The 19486-nt window shown below is 54.8% G+C and overlaps 1 protein-coding gene across 1 annotated transcript; it reads right to left on the reverse strand.

Moving 5' to 3' along the window:
- Positions 1-1334: 1334 nt before the first annotated feature.
- Shisa7 (shisa family member 7) lies at positions 1335-17946 on the reverse strand. Its single transcript, XM_036201721.1, has 7 exons — positions 17630-17946; positions 9145-9865; positions 7570-7724; positions 5042-5092; positions 3274-3423; positions 2732-2812; positions 1335-1693 (listed from the first exon to the last, which is right to left on the reverse strand). The coding sequence occupies exons 2-7, from the start codon at positions 9822-9824 to the stop codon at positions 1335-1337; spliced, it is 1476 nt and encodes a 491-aa protein (XP_036057614.1). The 5' UTR covers positions 9825-9865; positions 17630-17946.
- Between the last annotated feature and the right edge of the window lie 1540 nt (positions 17947-19486).

A 19486-nucleotide genomic window follows, 5' to 3' on the forward strand; every position in this document is an offset into this window, starting at 1 on the left:
GTAACAGCTATGATTCTCCCCATTTACCATTTACCACGCATCTCCATGTTACATGTACATGTAATCTCACAACTGCATCTCAGTCTTGGGCACAACTTTCCCTACACATCTGGGGTAATTGGACAACTGTCTCCAGTTGTGTTTATTTTTTCATTAACATAAATCTGGCCAGGGCCATTCTCCTGACAAAAGTATTTCAGCAAAGATACCTTTTTCCAAGGACAAAACTGCACATAGATCAACATTAGCTCATCTCACCCACAGATAGAGAAAAGAACCACTAACAATTAAATCCTCAACCCCTTCCCTTCACCCCGGGTTATTTACACAAGACCCTAACTGAAGAGATTTACTGCTCACATTCCTGGGATGATGTTTTAGCCTCTTGTTTGTTACTGAGTTAAGGCAGTTACTTCCCACTGACCCCAGGAGATTGTCAAGGCCAGGCAGGCGATAAGTGGCAAGCTTTTATCTTGTGCAAATTAGTTTGAATTCCTCCTCAGCCAGGTGCTGTTCCTAGATTCCCTAATTGATCTTGGCCTTTCGTTGACCCTACCAGAGAACTCCCCTTTAGTCACGCTCCTTTTGGGTTGTAATTGGGAGCTGACATTTATTGCTTTATGTGTGGGTCCTTATCACCTCTCTCTGCGACTCTGAAAACATCAAGCCTTGCGTTGCTTTGTCAAAGAATTACTGTGTGGGTATATATACTGGTTCTCGGAGAGCACTGGGGAGAATTGATGGAGAAGAACAAAGATGAGGACAGAGATGGAAAGAACTAGAATGATGAGAGAAGAGCAGGAGGACCGAGAGCAGGAGGACCGAGAGCAGGAGGACTGAGAGCAGGAGGACAGAGAGCAGGAGGACCGAGAGCAGGAGGACTGAGAACAGGAGGACTGAGAACAGGAGGACTGAGAGCAGGAGGACTGAGAGCAGGAGGACTGAGAGCAGGAGGAGAGAGAGCAGGAGGACCGAGAGCAGGAGGACCGAGAGCAGGAGGAGAGAGAGCAGGAGGACCGAGAGCAGGAGGACCGAGAGCAGGAGGACAGAGAGCAGGAGGACTGAGAGCAGGAGGACTGAGAGCAGGAGGACAGAGAGCAGGAGGACTGAGAGCAGGAGGACAGAGAGCAGGAGGACAGAGAGCAGGAGGACCGAGAACAGGAGGACCGAGAGCAGGAAGATTGAGAGCAGGAGGACCGAGAAGGAAGTGTGGTCTCCGATCCAAGGGCCCATCTGGTCTCAGACCCTTGGTGTGTGTGATAAGCCTGTGGTGGAGATCTGGGCTGGGAGGAGGGGGCCTCAGAAGCCATAGCCCCCAGCGTTCAGCCCTGGCCTCAGACAGTCACTTCATTCTTGCTGGCGGTGCGCAGGTGCTGTGGCAGGTGGTGACCAGGGATGAACTGAAGCTGCTCCAGGGTGCCCTGGCGCTGGAACGGTGGCCTGCGGGCCAGTGTGCCCCCACCCCCACCTGCATCGGACATCCAGGCTGGCTGAGGAGAGCCATGAAGGGCATGGTGATGGTGAGCATGCAGGCCTGATGGAGGCAACCCATGCAGTGGTGTGGGGGGCCCCCCAGGCCCCAGCAGCAGGTTGGAGTGTGAGGCGGCCAGGCTGGCCCGGGTGGTGGGGTCTGGGGGCAGCGCAGGACTTCGTGGGGGTGACAGCAGGTGCTCACGGCTCTGGCGAAGAGCGTCTGGTGAGGAGAGCAGGGACCGAGAGCAGGAGGACCGAGAGCAGGAGGACCGAGAGCAGGAGGACCGAGAGCAGGAGGACCGAGAGCAGGAGGACCGAGAGCAGGAGGACCGAGAGCAGGAGGACCGAGAGCAGGAGGACTGAGAGCAGGAGGACTGAGAGCAGGAGGACTGAGAGCAGGAGGACCGAGAGCAGGAGGGACCGAGAACAGGAGGACTGAGAAGAACTAAGTATGAGAACAGAAAAGAAACTGTGTAGATCGAATTGACTTAGAAGAATAAAGTGAATGGACTAAAGAACTCAGTGTGCTTACATTCATTGAACATACCTCAGAGAAGAATCCTCAGCTGCTTGTACCATCTATTCTGGACCCTGGTAGAAATATCTCAAGGCAGGCACTTGGGGGGAATTTGGTACTGAGTTCAGTTCCCAGGCATCAAACTATGGCTTACAACCATCTGTAATGGGATCTGATGCCCTCTTCTGGTGTGCAGGCATGCATGCAGACAAAACACTGGAATACACAAAATTCATAAAGAAATGAACCTTAAAAGAAAAAGACCCTGTCTCAAATCCCAAAACTAAAGCAATAAGAATTGAATTCATCAAGTGATAAGGTAAGGCAAAAGAATGTTCCTCAAAAGCATTATTTAGAGATGGCTCTTTGAGAGGACCTGAATTCCATACCCAACCCTCACATTGAGCAGCTTACAACCTCTGTTAACTCCAGCTCCTGGGGAACTTATGCCCTCTTCTGGCCTATGAAAGTATTGCACTCATGTTGCACAGCTCACACTTCGACACTTACATATGTACATAATAATTAAAATTCTTAGCCAGGCATACTGGTGCACACCTTTAGTCCCACCACTCAGGATGCAGAAGTGGGTGGATCTCTGAGGTCAAGGCCAGCCTGGTCTACACAGAGAAACTTTCTCTCTCTCTCTCTCTCTCTCTCTCTCTCTCACACACACACACACACACACACACACGTTTAAAAAAGAAGTGATTTGGGCAAGGAAGTCGAGAAAACTCCAACGGAGGGCATGCAAGGGCAGTGTCCCACGGGGCATCTCCAGATGTCTGCGCTTCAGGTAGGCTTCGTCCAGATCTTTCTCGGCTGGAGAAGAAAAGACAGATCCCTTGATAAGCCAGAGCCTTCCTCCTCCAGCCGCCTTATGTGCACCCCACCCAGGCAGCACCCAGGAGGTCTTAACCTTTGATCAACAAGAGTCACCAAGCTAAGCAGGGCATGGTGGTTCACACCTGCAATCCCAACTCTAGGGAAGCTGAAACAGGGGGATGACCACGAGTTTGAGGTCAGCCTGTGTTACATTGTGAGTTCCAGGACAAAGTGGGTTACAAAGCAAGACTTGTCTCAGAACAGTCAAATTAAATACAAAGAAACAAAAACCCAACCCAAAATATCTCAGGTCATATAGAAACAGCTAGGAAAAAAGCCGGTAGGAAGATTGGAACCTTTTGAGCTTCCCATCACCCCGACTGAACGCAACCCCACCCTGCCCCCAACCCCCGAGGCCATTGCCTGAGTCCCCCCCCCCCATCCCTCCCCAAGCTCACCCAATCTCTTGAGAGAGGAGTAGCGGTTCAGTTCTGACTTCACAGCCGCCTCGTAGGACGGGGGAAGATGCGAGAGGTTGTGGAAGGACCGTGAGCAGGACAGCGTGGAATAGTGCAGGGAGGGGCTGGGAGGGGGCATGGCTCGCCAGTCTGTGGCGTGGGGGAAGACCCGGTTAGTGCAGCCTCCTCCCTCAGACCCAGGGTCCCAGAGCCCAGCCCTCCTCCCTCAGACCCAGGGTCCCAGAGCCCAGCCTCCTCCCTCAGACCCAGGGTCCCAGAGTCCAGCCTCCTCCCTCAGACCCAGGGTCCCAGAGCCCAGCCTCCTCCCTCAGACCCAGGGTCCCAGAGCCCAGCCTCCTCCCTCAGACCCAGGGTCCCAGAGTCCAGCCTCCTCCCTCAGACCCAGGGTCCCAGAGCCCAGCCTCCTCCCTCAGACCCAGGGTCCCAGAGTCCAGCCCTCCTCTCTCAGACCCAGGGTCCCAGAGCCCAGCCTCCTCCCTCAGACCCAGGGTCCCAGAGCCCAGCCTCCTCCCTCAGACCCAGGGTCCCAGAGCCCAGCCTCCTCCCTCAGACCCAGGGTCCCAGAGTCCAGCGTCCTCCCTCAGACCCAGGGTCCCAGAGCCCAGCCCTCCTCCCTCAGACCCAGGGTCCCAGAGCCCAGCCTCCTCCCTCAGACCAGGGTCCAGAGTCCAGCGTCCTCCCTCAGACCCAGGGTCCCAGAGCCCAGCCTCCTCCCTCAGACCCAGGGTCCCAGAGCCCAGCCCTCCTCCCTCAGACCCAGGGTCCCAGAGTCCAGCCCTCCTCTCTCAGACCCAGGGTCCCAGAGTCCAGCCTCCTCCCTCAGACCCAGGGTCCCAGAGCCCAGCCTCCTCCCTCAGACCCAGGGTCCCAGAGTCCAGCCTCCTCCCTCAGACCCAGGGTCCCAGAGCCTAACCCTCTTCCCTTAGACCCAGGGTCCCAGAGCCCAGCCTCCTCCCTCAGACCCAGGGTCCCAGAGCCCAGCCTCCTCCCTCAGACCCAGGGTCCCAGAGTCCAGCCTCCTCCCTCAGACCCAGGGTCCCAGAGCCCAGCCCTCCTCTCTCAGACCCAGGGTCCCAGAGCCTAACCCTCCTCCCTCAAGCTCAAAGGTTCAGATCCCATCTCTCCCTCAGATACAGGAATCCAGGTCTTACCCCTCCTCCCTGAGACCCAGGGTCCTGCAGATCTTTGCCCTCCTCCCTTAGACCCAGGAGTCTGGGGCCCCACCCTCTTCCCTCATACCCAAGAGTCTGAGGGAAGAGTCCAACCCTCCTCCCTTACACCCAGGATTTCAGATCCCAGCCCTTCTTTCTCAGACCCAGGGCTCCATGCTCTAACCATCCTCCCTTGGACCTGAGATTTCAGGTCTAGGGCTTGGGAGGTGAGGGATCTGGGGTTCTAGCCTGCAAAAGCTCCAACCTTTAGGAGCCCCGCTTTCCCACCACAGTGGTCAGGGTTGCGGTTGAGGATGAAATCACAGTCCAGGTTGGGGACCGCTGGCATTTGTCAGCGCCCACTGAATCCTGGGCCCAGCTGGGGATGCATTCCACGCATCTTCCCAAAACTTGACAGGAAGGAGATCACCACTTCCGGTGTCCTCTCGAGGACACTGCAGCTGCCTTGGTGGCCAGCCCCACGCGAGCACCGGCTCACGGGGGTCTTACTGGGGCTCCACCCAGCACCAGGCTGGGGCTGCCCACAGGGAGGGCTTGAAGGACCCCGACTCCCAGGGCGCCTCGGCCCTCCGTACCCAGTGTGGCAGCGCGGTGCTTGGGGCTGTTGACGTTGTAATGCAGGTTATCTGAAGGACCGAGAAGGGAGGTGACGTCAATGTCATCGCCATCCCAGCTGGCACTCCTGCCCGGAAGTGTGTCACTTCTGGCTCCCAGTTCAGTACAGCTCCCGCCCCCTCCTTAGGGCCCCACAGGTCAGCTTATTCCATCAGTCCCAGAGGAAACAGGATGGGGACTCAGGGTCATGGCTGGGGAGTGAGATGTTCCTCTTCCATGTTAACCCCAATACCCAGGCCAGAACTCTGGTGGTCTCTCACTACTCAGGCCTGGTGGCCCCTCCTGCCTCCACATTTCTCCCTCGACCGGCACCCTCGCTCATTTGACTAATCAGATGTGCTTGCTTGCCCTCTTCCCAGTCCACAGTAAGGCGGGAAGACCCACAGCGGCTGTCCCTAGGGCGCTGGGATGCCTTCCATGGTTCACCATCCCCAACAGGTAAAGTGGAACGCGGGGGTGTGTCTGAGGCTTGCCACAGGGCTTTTGTGCATTCTGTAATGCTGGTCTCAGAGCCTCGAATCTCGTTCCCCTCTTGGCCTGAAGAAGGAAACCTCCTTCAAGATGGAGCTTGAGATTTCACAAAGTGGCTCACGACTCCAGCCCTCAGCACATAGGAGGCTGAGGCAGAAAAACTGCCATGAATTCAGGGCCAGCCCAGGCTACACGAGCTCCAGGCAGCCGGCGGCACAGTGTGGATACCTTGTGTTAGAGAGAGAGAAAAAAAAAAAAAAAGCCTGATGCTGTGGCCTGTAATCCTAGCACTTGGAAGACGTAGGAAGGAAGATCAGAAGTTCAAGCTCGGCTCCATAGGGAGTTTGAAGCCCAGCCTGGACAACATGAGATTTTTATCCGAAAACAAAATAAAAAAACAAACCAACCGACAAAGACCTAGTTTGAATGTCCCCTCATAACTACTATTGAAAATCATGTCCTCCCGCTGGGGCTATGGTGGCGCACGCCTTTGATCTCAGCAGTTGGGAGGCAGAGGCAGGCGGATCTCTAAGTTAGAGGCCAGCCTGGTCTACAGAGAAAATTCCAGGACAGACAGAGCTACACAGAGAGACCTTGTCTCAAAATAAAAGAAAGAAAGAAAGGAAGGAAGGAAGGAAGGAAGGAAGGAAGGAAGGAAGGAAGAAAGAAAGAAAGAAGAAAGAGAGAGAGGGAAAGAGAGACAGAAAGAGAAAAAGAAAGAAAGAAAGGAAGGAAGGAAGGAAGAAAGAAGAAAGAGAGAGAGAGGGAAAGAGAGACAGAAAGAGAAAAAGAAAGAAAGGAAGGAAGGAAGGAAGGAAGTTCTCTCCACCCGAACCCAGCTCCGACTCTCTTCTATTAGTACATGGGCTGTAAGCCCAGTCTTCATACCCTCTTCCATCGCATCTCTTCCCTTAACATGAGTTACGGAACATAGTTCTGTCTCATCTTGATTTTTTTAGGTCTCACTGTGCAACCTGACTGGCCGTGAACACACAGAGATCTGCTTTTTTCTGCCTCCCATGTGCCTTCAACACATGGTGGCATGGGCCACCAAGCCTGACTTCCTTTTTATGTTTTTGTTTGTTTGTTTGTTTGTTTCCAGGCTGGAGATGGAAGCCAGAGCTCTAAGCATGCCAGGTAAACACCCAATCACTGAACTACATCCCCATGTCCCTCCCTGTTGGTTGCTAGTCAAGTGGTCTATCCCTGGGTTCCACCTCCAGCTCCTCACTGGAATATTCACGCTGAGCTGCATCCCTACCCCTTGGTTTTTCTGGGACAGGTTCATGCTATTTTTTTTTTTTCTTTTTTCTTTTTTTTTTTTTTGTTTCTCTGTGTAGCTTTGCGCCTTTCCTGGATCTCGCTCTGTAGACCACGCTGGCCTCAAACTCACAGAGATTCGCTTGGCTCTGCCTCCTGCGTGCTGGGATGAAAGGCGTGCGCCCCCACCACCCGGCAGGTTCATGCTATTTAACCCAAGCTGGCCTCCAACTGTTGATCCTCCTGCCTCAGCCTTCGCTCATCTAGCTATCTTCCAGTCCTGCTGTGCTGCTTCCTGCTCGAAACACCTCAATGGTTTGTTCCCCACTGACTTCAGAGCGGAGTGCCTAAGCTCAGCCTGGCACGGAAGTAGTTTAGAACTCCATGCTGTCTGTGGTCTCAGGCCCGAGAGCCTCATCAGCTCTGCTCCAGCCACCCAGAGTCCCTGTAGCCGAAGAGACTCCTCTCCCTGGGGAAAGCCACACCACCACCCTCTCTCTCACACACACACCCCAACCCGTTTCCTGCCTCAAACCAGACCGGAATTTGGCTCATCCACTCTGGCCTCTGGGACTTCTCTCAGGATGAGCAGAAATGGGAGATGAAGGAAGAAATGAAAGGTTCAAGACTGGTGGGTGGAGGCTGGAGTGGAGCCAGGGAATGAAGAGAGGGGAGTGTCACGTGGTGGGGGAGGGGGCAGAGCCTCAGGGAGGAGGGTGTGACCAGAGATGAGGCTGCATCTCTCCCTTGCACTCACCAAGGTTGGAGGGCTTCATGGTGTTGTAGAGGTTCTTGGGTGTCCTGGGGGGCATGCTCTCTGGGCCTCCTAGCCCCGGGGTCAGAGAACTGCTCCGAGCCCGGTCTGGACGGGTTGTAGGGCCTGCTTGATGTCTCAGAATGTCCACCAGGGCTCTGAAAACGGTAGGCAGATGGGGGGGGGGCAGTCAGGGACCGGATGGGAGGGCGATGAGGAAAGCCCTGGTCTCTTCAGGGAATCTGCAGTGCAGAGGTGTGGTCCATCTTTGGCTACAAACCTAATGTTGACCTTTCTAGACCACACTTCCTGCCTGACATATTCCTTCAAGAACTCCTTCTGTGGTCCATCCACATCCTCCTGTGTGGCCTTGCTCCACCATGAACTGAGAGACCTTAATACTGTTCCTTGGGCAGCCTTTCTGGTTGCAATACAAGATGCCCTGCTCATTCACTTAGGCAGACCTTAAACCTTTTGGAACGTGTTTCCTCTTTGCAATCCTCCAAAGTAGACTCCACAATACATGACTCGTCAGTTCAAGGCTCAGCACCTCTCCCAACTGGAAGTCACTTTCTCCTGGTCTGCAGCTGCGGACTTTGCCCCTAGCCCTCACGCGGCCTTCAGGTGTTGCAATGGTCTCTACCCACCTTAGTGGCTCTACACAGCACACAGAAGAAACGCAGGCCCTACTTGCCCCCCCCCCCAACATGTACACAGACACCTCCCGAATATGCCTGTTGTTCTGCCTGGAATGACCTTCACACAGTAGCTGCCTGACTCTTGTCTCTAATTTTTCCAGGGTCCCACTCAGACAGACTCTTTCTGATTTTCAACTAAACCAATCCCTCCCCGAAACCAACACTCCCCTTAACTCTTTACATTGTTTCTGTTGTTTTGTTTTGTTTTTTGTTTTTCCACAGCGGTTGTTAGCATCTAGAGTTATGTTGTATATAGGCTTGCTGGGTCTACCACAAATATTTAATGAGTACTTACTCAGCTGGGACTCTACATAAATCAGCTCAGTTAATCTTTAGAAACCGAATAAACGGAGGTCTGTTCTTAGACCTGCCATCTACACGAGGAACCCGAGTCACCGAAACCCCACATCACATAGATCACAAGCGGAATACTTGGGCTTGGGACACAGACTTATCCAGAAGGGCAGGGCTTCTAATCCATCCTGTATCCCCAGCTCCTGCCCCTCAGAAAGTTTTTAAGAAATACTGGTTGAATGAATGAGCTCCTCATCCCAATTCTTCTCAATCGCCAGACCCTTCCGTCGGTTCTGTTCTCAGGCCCCAGTTATTTCCCTCTACTAACTTGGACCCCACCCACCCATGTAGCCACTCCCCAACAAGTTCCACCCCCCCACTGTGCAGGCCCGGCTCCCACCAAGCCACCCGTATTGCCCAGGCCACACCCCCAGGCAGGTCGCTGAACTTCTCACTGCGAGGGACCTGCCCATTATTCTGTTGCTTCACCTCCCAGCCTCGAGGAACCGCCCTCACCAGATTGCTTGGCCTCCCAGTGCCTAGCTCCAGACTCCCTCCTGCCCCTCCAGCCCCACCGCACACCCACCTGGGCACGTTGATCTCCCGGTGCGCTCTGGGCGCACGCGACGCCTTGCTGAAGGCCACTTTGGCACCGACGCCCACCGCTAGGGCGAAGCTGATGACTCCGCACACCACGTATGCGGTGCTGCCCCCGGGGCCCTCGCCCCCACGTCCCCCAGCGCCCCCGGCCCGGCCCCCTTCCAGCCACCCTGCCTGGCCCGGCCCCGGCCCCCCGCCCGCACCCCCTGCGCCCCCGGCGCCTCCGGCTAGAGGCGGAGGCGTGGTGGCCCAGCGTGGCGTGTCGTAGTTGGAGCAGGAGGCCTGCGCCAGGCGCATGTGGCGGTGCTCGCAGCAAAAGCGGTAGTGGCAGGTGCCGCAGCAGAAGCGGTAGGAGCCGGTGCTGCAGTTGAAGGTGGCGTCGTACTGGCCCATGACATCGTAGTAGCCGTGGCAGAGCTCGGCCGGAGGGGGCGCCCGTGCCGCTGCGCCCGCGCCACCCGCGGGGCTGGTCTTGGTGGCGTTGGCGCCGGTGCCCGCCGCGCTCCCGCCGCCCGCCAGAGCCCCGGTTAGGCGCCGCAGGTGCGCGAGGAGCGCAGGCAGCGGGCCCGGGGCCACGGCGCTCGTGTCGTTGGAGGGGCGCGCCCCGGCCGGGCCCGCGGCGGAGGCCAGCAGCGCGACGGTCCCGAGCAGCAGCAGGGCCCGCATGGTGCGCACCGGGACGCCAGGCTGCGGATCCCGGAGGCGAACTGCAGGGGTGGGAGGGGAGGGCCAAGGGAGCAACGAGAGGTGGGAGGGGGGGGGCGCGAAGAGGGAGAAAAGGAAGGTCGGCGGGGACGGAGGAGGGGTGTGCACAAGTTATAAGGAAGGGGGGACTTGACGGAGAAGGAAAGTGTGAAGGCAGGAGGCGGAGGGGGAGTTGAGGAAGATGTGTGGGAGGGGGGTGAGCGGCAGCCGGGCACCCGTGCAGCCCAGGAAGGAGAGAAAGAAAGAAGGGAGGGAGGGAGGGAAGGAGGGAGGGAGGGAGAGAGAGAGAGAGAGAGAGAGAGAGAGAGAGAGAGAGAGAGAGAGAGAGAGAGAATGAAAAATTAGTTGCGAGCTAAGCCATGAGCTAAGCCCTGCTCTCAACATGGGTTCAGGGGCACTGATACTGATATGGGGAGTCATCAGTGTCCTATGAACCTGTAGAACAGCTAGCTGGCAGGCATGCAGGTGGTGGCTGTGTGACAACCTAAGAAGCCTCCTGGTACTGGGGTGGGGGTGTGTGTGCAGGGAAGCCAGGCATGGTGACACATGCCTGTAACCCCAGCTCTCTGGAGGCGGAGGCAGGAGGATTGTCTGAAGTTTGAGGCCAACCTGAGCTACATAGTTGAGTTCCAGGCCAGCCAAGGATACATATGGAGACAAACAAACAAACCCAAACCCACCAAGGAAAGTTATCTCGGCGATGCGGACACAGTATAGTTAGGAACTACTAGCTTGCAGCAACTTGGTTCTCAATTCTCCAAGCATGCCCTGTCTCCTTTGTACGCATGCACACGCGCACACGCACGTGCACGCACAGGATTTCATATACAAAAGTGCCACTGCCGTTCACAGTTTGGGAAGAAACATATTCGATGTGGGGGTGATGAGAAATGGGACTGGGGAGGTGGGTCAGAAGGGCGGGCCTTCTAGCTGTCTCCATGGCAACGGTCCAGGCAGGTCAGGAACAGGCCAGAGTGGGCAGGAGAAGATACGGGGGTGTGGAGACAGTCTGGCAGGGAGCCAGGAGAACAGAGCCTCACCACCAGGCAGGATAAGCAGCTCAGAGCCGGGGCTGCCTAGCAGGCTCTGGGTGGTCCTCCTCAGAGTCCCCTCCCCTCTTCTTGAATGGCATTCTGAAAAACTTCGGGGAGACCAGCTGCCCAGGCGCTTCCTTCCACAGGTACAGGGCAAAGGCCGTGCCCAGTGCATGGGACAGGGACCCCGTCCGGAAACAACCCTTGGATCCATGCCTGAAGGTGGTGACCATCCTCCTCTAGCTGTCAGAAGCATTAAGGATACACCCTGGAATAAGCCCACAGGCTCCTGTGGGGCTAGGGTTGCCCTTCCAGAGAGAAGAGGGGGATGCTAGACAGAACTGTGCCGTGTGCTTCAGACTGCTGAGGAGAGACATTGAGAAGTGACAGAGCCGTGGGGACTAACGCAGCAGGAGAGAAGGGAAGGGAGTCGGGACATAGTTAAGTGAAAACCATTAGGTGATTGCATAATTGGTTCTGTCCATTGTGCATATCTCTCTCTCTCTCTCTCTCTCTCTCTCTGTGTGTGTGTGTGTGTGTGTGTGTGTGTGTGTGTGTGTGTAGATACTGTCAACCAAAGTGCTAGAAAGCTGGGATGGGAGATGGCTTTTGGGTGCTGGGCTCCAACTCTTATCACATGGAATCTCAGCTTTTTTTTTTTTTTTTTTTAAACACAGTCTCACTTTAATCCAGGCTGGCCTGTAACTCACTATGTAGCCCAGGCTAGCTTCAAACCAATGAATCATTCTCCTGCCTCAGCTTCCCAAGTGTTGGGATTACAGGTGCATGAATGCTCTCTCTCTCTCTCTCTCTCTCTCTCTCTCTCTCTCTCTCTCTCTCTCTCCCCCTCCCTCCCTCTCTCCATCACTTCCTCCTTTCTCCCCTACCATCTCCACTACTTCTGCCCCTCCCCTCCCCTCCCCTCCTTCCATCCACTCCTCTGCCTTCCTGTCTTCCTGTTTCCTTCACTTTTTGCTTGGTCTTGTTATAATAAAGTCCACGGAGCCCTTGCTGGCCTCAAACTCATGGCATAACTAAGGCTGACATTGAACTCCCAACCCTGACTCTACCTCTTGAGTGTATGTCCACACCTGGCCTTCAACTTTACCTTGTAGCCTTAAGTTAGACCCCTCCCCTGAATTCTAGCCTGGAATATCTCACTGTTTACTGGGTGCTCTCACACTGGGTATTGAAACGGTATTTTAGGGGTGGCTTGGCTCACATGGTGGCGCACGCCTTTAATCCCAGCACTCGGGAGGAGGCACAGCCAGGCGGATCTCTATGAGTTCGAGGCCAGGCTGGTCCACAGAGCGATATCCAGGACAGGCACTAAAGCTACAGAGAAATCCTGTCTCAAAAAACAAAACAAAACAAACAAACAAACAAACAAAGAAACAGATATGATGGCTTAAGTCTTCCATCCAGTCTGCTTGGGATGCTGAGGTGGGAAGCTCACAAACTCAAGACCTGCCCGACTTCATAGTGAGTTCAAAGCCAGCCCAGCCAGTTTAACAAGACCCTGACTCAAAAAGAGAGCTTGGCATATCGCTTAGTGGTAGAGCACTTGCACAGCATGCTGGAGGCTGAGGGTTTAATCCCAGATACCACGCACAAATTAATTGTAAGTTACCATAGGAACCATCGAAGAACTAAACACATATGAGCATACAAAATGCAGGCACAAAAGTCCATAGTATCTCTGTGCATAGAGGACAGAAGGCAGAATTGACTCGGGGAAACAGAGGACTGGGGAAACAGGTGCGGTCCATCCATACAGTAGACTCTTAGCCTTGGAGAGGAGTCACACTGATAATGACAAAGGCCACAGCGCAGACGACTCTGGAGGACCTTGTGCTAAGTGAAAGTAGCCAGATTAAAACATGACACGGTATATGAACTCACGTATATGAAATGCCCACATCAGTCAAACCCAAGCAGACAGAAATCCCGTAACTTGTATCGTGTAGCTGGAAGGAAGGGCATGGAAGGGAATGGCTCCACACACAGAGGCTTCCTTTAGCGCTGATGAGAATGATCTGGAACTAGAGCAGGCAAGATGACTTGGTGGGTAAAGGTGTTTGCTGCTAAGCCTGACACCCCGATTGGATCCCCTGGGTTCCAGATGGTAGAAGGTGAAAAACAGATTGCCCAAAGTTGCTCTCTGACCTCTGAATGTTGACCACCGTGTGCGCGCGCGCACACACACACACACACACACACACACACACACACACACAATTAAAATAAAAGAGAACGTTCTGGAACTAGATAAAAGAGATCATTGCACAACATAGGGGATATGCCAAACATCATTGGGGTGTACATTTTAATTGCACATTTTAAAGTGGCTAAATGTAAATTTCATGTGGGTTTTTAAAAAATTTTAATTAAATATTTCCAGATGGATCAGTTTCCCCTCCCTCCCTCCCTCCCTCTCTCCTTTCCTTCCCGTCCCTCCCACCATCCTCCTCCTTTTCTAACCCCTCACCCACTCCTGTTTCTCTCCAGTAAAGGGCAGACCTCCCATGTATATTAGCCAGTCATGGTATATATCACGTTGCAGTGAGACGAGGCATCTCCTCTCCTTTTGAGGCTGAATGAGGCAACCCACTAGGAGGAAAGAGTCTCGAAATCAGGCAGCAGAGTCAGAGACAGCCCCTGTTCTCACTGCTGAGAGTCCCACACGAAGACAAAGTTACACAACTGAACGTGTGTGCAGAGGGCCTAGGTCAGTCCCACGCAAACTCTCTGTTGTCAGTTCAGTCTCTGGGGGCCCCTATGGGCTCAGGTTAGTTGATTCTGTGGGTTTTCTCCTGGTGTCCTTGGCTCCTCTGGTTCCCACAATCCTTCCTCCCCATCTTCCACGGGATTCCTGGAGGTCTGCCTAGTGTTTGGCTGTGGGTCTCTGCATCTGTTCCCATCATTTTTTTCCTGAGTGTTTTTGTTATTTTATTTATTTATTTTGAGACAGTGTCTCACTATCTATAGCCTTGGGTGGCCTGGGACTTACTATGTATGTAGACCAGGTTGGCTTGAACTCATAGAGATCTGCCTGCCTCTGGCCCCAAGTGCTAGCATTAAAGGTGTATGTCCCTGCATCTAACCAAGTCTTACCACAATTCTGTTAAAAATGGAGGCAGGCATGGTGGCTCCTGCTTCTCATCCCAGTGCTTGGGAGGTAGAGGCAGGAGGGTCAAAGTTCAAAGTCATCCTTAGCTACATGGCCAGTTCAAGCTTAATCGTGACTGCATGAGACCCTGTTTTTAAAAACAAACAAGCAAAAATGGGCAGATGACATCAACAACCTCCTTGTTCAGACCAAGACTTGGCTTCCTGCCTCACTGAAGCCGATCTTCACTCTACCTGGAGTGCCTGCCCTTGCCTTTTCCTCCAGGCCAGTGGTTCTCAACCTTCCTAACACTGTGACCCTCTAACACAGTTCCTCATGTTGTGGTGACCCCCAACCATCAAATTATTTTAGTTGCTACTTCATAACTGTAACTTTGCTGCTGTGATGTAAATATCTGTTTTCCAATGGTCTGAGGTGACCCCTGTGAACCCAGAAGGGTTGCGACCCACAGGTTGGGAATCGTTTCTCTAGGCCATTCTAGGGTCATGTCCAAGAACTCTGCTTCTTTCTCCTTGTTTGGCAGATCTCAGCTTGGCAGCCCGCCCCCCTAACACCACTCACCTATCATCTCAGCAAGCCCCAAAGCAGCCCCCAACGCCCTGGGGTTCCCTGTCCCACTGGGAGCTCTTGTGCATTCCTCACAGGATGCACCTGTGTGTTGTCTGGCTGTGTACCTTTTCCACGCCTCAAGTGGAGCGTCCATGGAGGCGGATGATTTGAGCTACATCTTGCCTGCCTCTCTACAGCACTCAGAATCGGCATCTGATCCGTGTAAATGCTCAGGAGAACATTTATATCTTGGAAAACGTGGAAGCAAGGATGAGAGGTGGATATTCATATCCCTCCCACCCACCCACCCCCAGATGAGAACAAAATTCCAAGAGGTCCCATCCTGGAGTTGGGGCTAGGCTGTGAACCTGGGTCTCCAAGTAGCAGTCTAGGTAGCTTTATCCCACACACAGAGAAGGGAGGTGAGACTCCTAGAGAACCAGCCTTTCTGAGAGTGGCAGATGCAGCCACACAGATCCCTTCATCCGCTGAGCACTGACATGTACAATGGGAATCTGGCTGGAAGAATGAAAGCCATCTGGGCTGATGGGGCGGAAGGCAGCTGTCTTCCTTGCTCAAAGGCTGTGAGTTGACAGAGGATAACCATCTGCAGACGCAGCAGCCAGCACAGACACTGGAGACAAGGGGCCTGGCTCTGTTTCCCTCACACAACACTGCTCAGACTCCTAACAGACCCCATACATAATACAGACCACAGGGTACCTAAGCAGTGGCCCCAAAGCAAGGACACTCTGTGTCACCATGGTGATGCACCTATACCTCTTTCCAGAGCATGTATGTGAGTGTGAGTGTGCATGTGCGTGCGCGCACGCGCGCGCGCACACACACACACACACACACACAATCACTCTACGTGGACATACAAACATTTGCACACATTTTAGCCATCAGGGCCCAAGACTCAGATGTCAAGGCACACTAGGGACATTATAGCCCAAGACCAGCTCCCTGCACCGGGGCAGGTGGGCAGGCAGGCAGTGGCAGGCAGGCAGTGGCAGGCAGGCAGGCAGGCATTCACACTCATCCTAGCTCTGTCATGCAGACTAATGGGTGCAAGTACACTCTGGCCCAGCTGTGCAGAATCTGCAACTGGCTTCTGAGAACTCCTGTGGCGCCTCCATCCCCACCTCATCTCCTACTCCGCCCCCAGCCCTGTACCGCCCCCAATCTCTAGTTCTCAACTCACAAGCCGATGTCCTCCTCCACAGCCAGAGGGGGTAGGTGGAAAGGGAGGCCCCAAACCCAGGTTCTTCCTGCTGGTGCACCTTGCTTGCTTCTCAAATCCAGCTCAGGACTTGAGAGACACAAGGTACAAAGAAAGGGAGCCAGGCTGGGGAGAGGAAGTCCTCCAACAAATCCTATCCCATCCCTGCCAGCTGGGGGTGGAGAATCTTGGCTAGGACGGCAGAAGTGGGCTGGGCTGGGTGGATCAGAGTGCCTCTTGAGGGTCCTTGCAGAGAACAGCAGCAGGTGGGGGGGGGGGGTGGGAAGCTGGCGAAGGTGCCTGAGAGGCGAGAAAGGGACAGAGGAACAGGATCCAGGAAGAGAGGAACATAGAAACAAAGAGGAAGACAGAGACAGCCAGCCAGGAAACAGATAGAAACCCACAGAAGGTGGTCCCGGAAGGATGGAGAGCGACGGGAAGTAGACAGAGAAAGAAAAAGAGTGGGAGACCCAGAGAGAGGAACAGAGGCCCAGGGCAGGGCAGGAGGGGGTGGCGGCGGGGGAGGGGGTATAAGAGAGAGTGAGGGAAGTGAGCCCCAGAGATGGAGAAGGCACAACCTATAAGGACCAGAGCCTCTAAAATGGCCTGAGTGGAGTCTGCAGGTGGCTGCTGCGGAGGTGGTGGGGGGAGGGCAGATCAGGGCTGGGGTTAGGGAGCAAGTGGAGGGGTTCCGTCTCGGAGATGGGCAGTTTGAGGTAGGAATGCGGAAAGCTGGCAAGACTGAAGACCTGTAGAAGAAGCTGAGGGAGGGAAGAGGAGCCGGTCCTGGCTACCGGGAAAGATCCCCCCAAATCTTTGCCAGAGGATAGCGTGGATGCCTTCCCAGAACCACATGCAGCAGCGATGCTCTGTCTGGGCTGCCTGTGGGGGTCCCTGCCTAGAGACCCCTGCCAGGACCTTTCCAGGACCCCTGCCTCCATCCCGCTGGCTGTTTTCTTTCTTTCTAACCCGACTCCGCCGTCGGGTCCTTGTTTCTGTCCCTCTGCATCTCTGTGTCTGTCTGAGGCTCCATCCCGGATCTCTGTCTGGGGCCTCCATCCTCAGCCTCCCCCGCCTGGATCGGTATCCTCCCTGTAGTCTCCACACCCAGTTCCTCTGTCAGGGGCTCTCAATCTCTGCACGTCTGTCCCAGGCTAAGTGTCTGACCCCCATCACAGCACTGTCCCCCTTTGAGCCCCCCTACTCTTAAGCAGGGTGGGTGGGGGGCGCTGCAGAGGGAGCTGTGTGTTCCCGGCGCAAAATAGACTCCCGTTGCCATGGCGACGCGAGCGCGGCCTCGAGACGCAGGCTTTGGGCTGGGTGTGCGGAGGGGACACCTGGATCCGGAAGGCGGGGGCCGGGGCTCCGACACCCGTGTCCCAAAGGGCTCCGGAGGATGGCTGGGACTCCTAGGTCCCTGGGGAGGGTATACTGGGCTAGGTGACTGGTGCCAGGCCTTTTGGGAGGGGGCTGGGCTGCCGGGATCCGCGGTGGCGATGGGGTGAGTCTGATTGTCAATGGGATCGGACTGGTCCGTGCATCCCTGGCAGACACAGGATGCTTTTGGCTTCCAAGGCTGGGGAAGGAGACTGCGAATCTTGGGTGAGGGTTTGACGCGGTGGAGGTTGAGGCGGGGAGGGGGGCGTCTGTAGTTTCAACACTCTGATCTAGGGGCTGCAGAATTCTGCGTCTTGAGAGTACGAACCACTGAGCAGCAACTGTCCATCCAATCTATCCATCCATTCATATACTTGCCCCTTCTTCCCAGTTCCCTCCCTTTCCCCCGTGCCTCAGTTTCCCCCTCCTCACCAGGTACGGATGCGCTCACCTTTCCGGATGCGGGACCCTCGGGGAATCGGGGGTGGCAGCGTGGGGGCCAGCCAAGGGAGGCAGCGCGAGCGCGTGTCTGCCAGCCAGCGGGGCTGGGCGCGCGCGCGCCGATGGGGGTGGGGGCGGCAGGCAGCGTGGCGGGGACCCTGGCCGGCAGCTCGCTCTCCCTCGTGTGCAGATGCGCACCGGCCCCAGTGCAGATGTGGCCGCCGCCAGCCCGCGCCTGTGTCTCGCGCCGGCTTGGAGCTCAGAAGAGGCGCCTCCCCCACCCCACTTGCAGGAGACCCCACTTTCTTCCTCCCACAGACCCCTGTAGCCCCTGTGATGCCCCCCAAACCCAATAATGGTTCGGTCCTCATCCACATTAATGTTTATTCTCTGAGACCGGGTCCCAGTTGTGACATTCCTTCCCCCTCCTTTTCCCGCTCCGTGAAGTGGCCCGGGGCCCAGCCCCGCCTCCACCTTTCCCTCAGCCAATTCCCACCCAGCACCGGCAGTCTCATTTGCATTTCCGGGACCAGCTGTCCAATAAGAAGGCAAAACCACGCCTCCTCTCCCACGGGGGCGGCTCTCCTGGCGGACTGCACCACTCTTGGGAACCAAGGATGAAGGAAAAGGCATCCATCAACGTCTGGGTGACAAGGAGGGTGGGTCCTTCCTTCAAGTCAGAGCCTGGAGTTCAGCAACAGGGGGTTGTGCTTGCTTTGGAAGAAGCTTAGCAGTCCGATGTCTGGGACTGGCTCCTTAATGATCTTCTGGATCTGCAGGCAGAGGAAGTTAAGAAGTCAAGAGCCGCCCCCCATGGCATCTCCATGATATCGAATCTGAGGAGCACCCCTTCATCTTCATCTCCCTTATTATTCTGACAGCATCATGTATCCAGTCAGCCACTTTAAAGTCTTCTTGGTGGCCTCTTCCTCACACTTGCTTGGCTGAGCTACACCCCATTCCTATGTTGGTCTGCTCTGTGGCCTTGGACCACTAATGATGGACGCCTCTGTTTTAGGGTCTCCTGCCTACACCTTCCCGTCTTCACTAATCTCATCTTTCCCCTTGTTCCTCCGCTCCACACAGGCCCAAACTGTGACCACGAACTCCTAACTCATTCACACCAGTCCCTCTTGGTTGAACAGGAGAAACCAACCACATTGCCGTCAATCAGCAAGTTCAGCCAAGTTCACCTCCAGGAAAATAAACCAAAAAAACAAAAAACAAAACAATGCCCCCCACCCCTGCAAATCCCGAATCTCCACTGCCTCTTCCCAGTTAAGTCCCACTACCGATAGAAGGATGTGTAATGGTTAGTCTCTTTTCTGTCCTAGGCCACCTAATGTAATCCCTTGACTATTCTAAGGTACCAATTCGATGGTGGCCAGCTCCTACTTTTTCTTTTCTTTTAAATGAAGCATAGTTGAAATGTATTAAGATAATTTTACACTAGATCTTGGGAACAAGGAGAGGTGTTTTTTGTTTTGTTTTGTTTTTTTCTCTTGCCTGCAGCCCCAGTAGCCTCTGGGATTTCCTGGTAGGAAGATGATAAACCCCAAAGCATGCTGCGTGTAGTCTTCTCTAAGAGGGAGCTGACTCACTCCTACCCTAAGCACTGTTGGGCTCTATGGATGAGGCAACCGCTTTTCCCAGTGGGTTTTCTTTACTTCTTGTTGATGTTGGTGTTGCTGGAATAGAACCCAGGGCCTGGCCAGTGTTAGACAGCTCCTCTGCAGTGGCAACATCCACAGACTGCCCAGGGGCACCACAATGGCGGGGGCTACCGCTAAACCCTGGACCTTCCCTAAGACATGGCTCCTGTTTCCCTCCCCTCCTCTCTCCCTCCCCCCTCCTCTTCTTTTCTCTG

The sequence above is a fragment of the Onychomys torridus genome, chromosome 1 (assembly GCF_903995425.1).
Source record: "Onychomys torridus chromosome 1, mOncTor1.1, whole genome shotgun sequence".
NCBI lineage: Eukaryota > Metazoa > Chordata > Mammalia > Rodentia > Cricetidae > Onychomys > Onychomys torridus.

Excerpts from the sequence above, each read along its gene's own strand:
- Shisa7 (XM_036201721.1), bottom strand. The coding sequence starts at position 9,824 with ATGCGGGCCCTGCTGCTGCTCGGGACCGTCGCGCTGCTGGCCTCCGCC. Across the intron at positions 2,813-3,273 it reads CTCCTCTCTCAAGAGATTGG|CCGAGAAAGATCTGGACGAA; the intron begins GTGAGCTTGGGG and ends TTTCTTCTCCAG. Across the intron at positions 1,694-2,731 it reads ACTGCCCTTGCATGCCCTCC|ACGCTCTTCGCCAGAGCCGT; the intron begins GTTGGAGTTTTC and ends TCTCCTCACCAG.